Below are 5,196 nucleotides of genomic sequence, written 5' to 3'. Positions count from 1 at the left end.
CAGGTTCATGGGGAATATATTTTAAAATAGAATTCGAAAAATATGTTAGAGATAATACTGAAATATCTAGGACTTTAGGTTCAAGAATAAAATTTTTATTTGAAAGAGTTGCATATATATGTTAACAAAGACAATTAATGAAAAAATCAGAAAAATTAACTAAAATATGTTGTGAAGATATGAAAACCCTTGTGCAATGGGGATGTAATCCTAAAATAAGAATTAATAAAAAAAAAATAAGAAATTTAAAAAATTTAGAAATTTTAATTAAAAAAAAAACCTAAAAGAAGGTATTATAAAAGAAAAAATAACTCATATAATCAACAGAAGAACAAAAAGAAAAATAAAAGCCAATGTAAGTGTTAGAATTGTGAAAAAATATGTCATATAAACCCTAATTGTGATAAAAAGAAAGTTATAATATTACAAAAAGGATACTTAGAAATAAAAGATAAATTAAGTGAAATATCAGATATTGAAAAATATTATAATTAAAAAGTATATATAAGTGAAACAAAGGATGAATTAGGATCTGATTAAAGAAATTGAAGAAATAAAAAGTAATAATATAAATATATAAGAGTATGAAAGAATAGAAGGATGTGGATTAAAAGTCACTTTTGATAATAACAAGTTTAGAAAATTACAAAAATTATGGTTATACTTAAAAATAGGAAAATGAGAGGTCTTTGATAGAATTTGGAAAAGAGAAAGAATAACAATAAATGAATATCACAAAATAGAAAAAATCATAGATGTAAGAACAACTTATGGGCAACATAAATTAAATCTTTTAACAAAAAATACAGTTAAAGAACTATTAACAAAGATCAGTAAAAAACAAAGTGAAAAAATTCAATATAATTATTTAGCAGGAATACAAAATAATGTTTAAATCACTATTTAGAGTAGGAATAGATTCACCCTTAACCATAACTTTACATGATAGAAGAATAATAAATTTAAAAGATAGTCATTTAGTAACAACAGAAAGAAATTTAGCATATAAAAAATTTATGTTTACATGTTATCTGAAATATTGTGTATCACTAAAAGATAGAAATTTTAATGAGGTTTTAGGACTACATTTTAAACTATCATGCAACCAGGTGATCAAATTATGACTATAGAATATAGAGCTTTATATACATTTACTAATTCTAATTATGAGAATATTTATTCCAATAAACCATATATCGAAGTTCATAAAGAATGTAAAGATATTAGTAAAATAATAGAACCAAATAAACAAATAAGCTTAATTCTCGAAAAATATGAATTTTGTATAACAAAAAATAAACCTAAAATAAAAGAATTAAATGAAGGAGAATGTTCTAATAATATCATATTTAATGATGAAAAATTAATTAAAAGATCAAAAAGTTTTAAAATATCTAATAAAAACAAGTTAGAAGAAATCAACAAAATAAAAGAAGTAAAACTATATATGAATGCTGGAAACATGAAAATAGAAAGAGAATATTATAATGGAAGAGAAAATATAAATGGACCAAATATATTAATAGATACAGGAGTTAATGAACGTCATATAACGTCAATTAAAAATAAAGGTCTAATGACTCATAAAACTGAGTTATATAAGTATGTAAATTTTGATGGACAAGTACATGTTACAGATTTAAAAGTTAAGGTACCAATAAAAATAAGAGGAATATATCTTTTAGTACCATGTTATATAGATAAAAGTATAGATATAAATCCTCATATACTTTTAGATATGAGTTTTCTAAATAGATTAGAAGATTATAGTATAAAAAGAGAATGATTATATATTGTTCACAATGGATAAACTATATTATGTAAAAAGAATTAGATGAATAATCAATTAAGTTTTTCATTAGCTGTGTATATGTGGTACTTTTAAGTTTGACCCAGTCAAAGGGAGGAAATTCCACTATGACTTTGAAAATCATGAATATTATCACATTGACCTCTTGAAAGTTAAAAGATAAGAATGCCCTTAAATGTATTATACAATTACAAAACAATGTATTGTTGAAAAGACTTTACTACCATTTTAGTTAATAATTGAAAACCAAACACTTTTCCACTTATAAAACTTCAAAACAAGCTTCCAAGACAGAAAAATTCTCATCTTTCATCTACTTGAATCTCAACATTTTAAAAAACGTTCAAACGCCGAAACCAAAATTTTTTTTCATATCAATTTCTTCAAATCGATAAGTATATTTACGCATGTTTAATTTCTTTTTCAATAAATTAGTATACGTTTGAATAGAGAAAATTTATTTCGACATATTAATAGTTAGTATTAATTTTTTTAGCAGATCGAACGTATGTAAAAAAATTTGAACAGATCTATAATTTTTTTCTTCTACGTAATGCGAAAAATGGAAAAGAAGTAGGCTGTTTGGCTGTTTAACAGCCAAACAATCACGTGACTATCGACTGTTTAACAGCCAACAGTCGGCTGTTAAGTTGACTGTCTGTTGACAGCCGACTGTTGGCACTGATTTTTGTTGGCAATGCATTATTTTTTCTTATAATTAATAAATGAAGTTGATTAAATCCATTTCCTCATGCATATATGATAATCCCCGTCTGTTATTTCGGTGATTTCGAATTGAATGAAAATAATCGGTAGGAATGAAGATGAACGAGTGACATACGTGGTTGTATTACAATTCCCATAACAGAGAGTACACCATACTTAGAAATGTACCACAATTTGCAAAATAGGCTGAATGTCGATTAATCTCAATACGATATGCAATTGAGATATCTATTCAACAGTTATGGGGATTCATCCATTCCGATGCCACCGGTATTCGTTACTAATGATGCTGAATTGAATTATCTATTAGAATTAAATAAAATGCATCGGACTCCGACTGTTCTTGGTGTGACTTTAATTACGAAAGATGTTATCGAAGGTGAATGCGAAGATTCAGATAGGGCGGACAACAATGATCGAGGTTTTTGGGAGATAGTGGAGATAGTTCCTGCGGATGATGTGGTTATTTCTGAGACAGTTGCTTCTGATCGTGATGTCGCTGTTACGTGCAGAATTTCGTCGACGGTTGAAGACAATGAGAATATAAACGAGTTTACAAATGAGAATTTGATTGCTTTATCCTGACAGAGATATGAGCCAGGTGGGAGCTCACAGGTTGGAACAAGTGGACCGTCCTCCAATTCTTCCCGTGTGGTTCTCGATTATGAGGACTTATATATCGAGCAACTGTTTGAAACCAAGAAAGATTTGCAGGAAGCTGTGCACCGGCTAACATTAAAATATAACTTTGAGTTCAAGGTAAAGAAATCAAACAAGTCATTGTTGACAGTTGCCTGCATCGAAGGCAGTTGCAATTGACGCTTGAGAACAACTAAGATGGACATGAATGAGTGCTTCATAATTCGCAAGTATTCACGAGAACATACTTGCGAAGTGGGAATTTTTCGAAAAGATCACAGGCAAGCTCGAGCATGGTTTATTGGTCGATAGATAATGCACAAATATCAGGACCCAAGGACGATCTATAGACCTTCGGACATCAGTAACGACGTTCATCAAGAGTATGGAGTGGTCATGAGCTACCAGAAAGCCTGGAAGGCCAAAGAATGTGCGTTGGAGGATTTAATGAGATCGACTAAGGAGAGCTATGCTAAATTGGCCAGGTATTGCCATAACAAGGGGAGAACTAATCCTGACACGACATTTTTTATTGAGACGGGGAGCGATAATTGTTTTAAGTATTTCTTCATGGCTCTCGGACAATGTATTCGGGGTTTTCAAAATGCAACGCGACCCGTAATTCTAGTTGATGGTACAACTCTGAAAGCTAAATATCAAGGCAAATTAATTATCGCTACATGTCAAGACGCTAACATCCAAATTTACGCTATTGCATTCGGCATAGTCGACAACGAGAATGATTTATCCATGCGTTGGTTCTTTTCAAAATTGAGGGAAGTGATCGGGGAAGTCGAAGACCTTGCCTTTGTAAGCGATCGGGGATAGTCTATAATAAACGGTATCGCTGAAATTTTTCCAGAGGCACATCACGAGTATTGCATGTACCATATACAAGGTAATTTGAAAACTAGGTATCAGGGCAGGGCATCGTTTCATTGTTCAGGAGAGCGGCCGAAACTTACAGTGCTAAAGAGTGTAATAAGTTCATGTTTGAGATCGGAAGTAAATCATTACCGGCGTTGGAGTATCTGACGAACATGGGGATGAAACATTGGGTGCGGTCATACTTTCCAGGACGTCGATACAACATGATGACATCGAATAACGCAGAGTCTGTCAATGCATTGTTTAAAAAGGATCGAGAGTTACCAATTCTCGCAATGATTGAGAACATTCATAACAAGCTGTAACTGTGGTTTCATGACCGACGTGCGGCATCACAGAGTTGCAGTAGCGTGCTGGCCCCAGCTCAAGAGGAGAAACTCTTTAAAGCGGCAGAGGTTGCGAGGAAGTTGAATGTGAAAGCACTAGATGAGTTCCGCTTCTCCGTGCAATGTGCACGTAATACGGCATAATATGGTGGACTTGACTGATAACACGTGCACTTGTACAAGATTTCAGTTGGAGAGTTTTTCATGTGAGCATACAGTTGCGGTGGCCATGTATCGAGGCTTTACAGCGAGAAAGTTATGCTCTTTGTATTATACGACTGAGTCTTGGAGAACAGCATATGCGGAGACTGTATTTCATCTGTCGAATGAAACAGACTGGGAAATTCCAGAGCACATTCTCCCGTTTAATGATTTGCTGCCACCAGCAATTGAACCACGTGGTCCTAGACGTCCAAATACATCTAGAATACCATCTACCAGAGAGTTTCTTCAACCGCGTAGGTGTGGCAGGTGCAGAGCCATAGGACATACTCGACAATTGTGTACCAGTCAAATTCCCCTAAATGACAATTAGACAGGTACGTTCAATATTTGTTCTTCATAAATGTTCAATGTTCTATATTTATTCTTGATAAACGATATTTACAATGATTTATATGGAAAAATTAGTTCCATTCTCAGTATATGTGTAAAATAATAAAAAATCAACTTACAGAAAAATAATTATATACATTGAACACAAATTTACAATTATTTCATAATAAAAAAAATAATTACATTTACAATGTGAATGTTATATACACCGAACACAAATTTACAATTATTTCATAATCACAAAAAATAATT

The 5,196-nt window shown here is 31.8% G+C and overlaps 1 protein-coding gene across 1 annotated transcript; it reads left to right on the top strand.

Annotated features, from left to right (window-relative positions):
* The first annotated feature begins 4,534 nt into the window (after positions 1-4,534).
* LOC111374128 lies at positions 4,535-4,924 on the top strand. The gene has a single exon (XM_022996754.1). The coding sequence runs from the start codon at positions 4,535-4,537 to the stop codon at positions 4,922-4,924; it is 390 nt and encodes a 129-aa protein (XP_022852522.1).
* Positions 4,925-5,196: the final 272 nt, after the last annotated feature.

This window comes from Olea europaea, unplaced genomic scaffold, assembly GCF_002742605.1.
Source record: "Olea europaea var. sylvestris unplaced genomic scaffold, O_europaea_v1 scaffold1205, whole genome shotgun sequence".
In the NCBI taxonomy this organism is placed as follows: domain Eukaryota; kingdom Viridiplantae; phylum Streptophyta; class Magnoliopsida; order Lamiales; family Oleaceae; genus Olea; species Olea europaea.
This window is presented reverse-complemented; position numbering and strand designations above follow the sequence as displayed.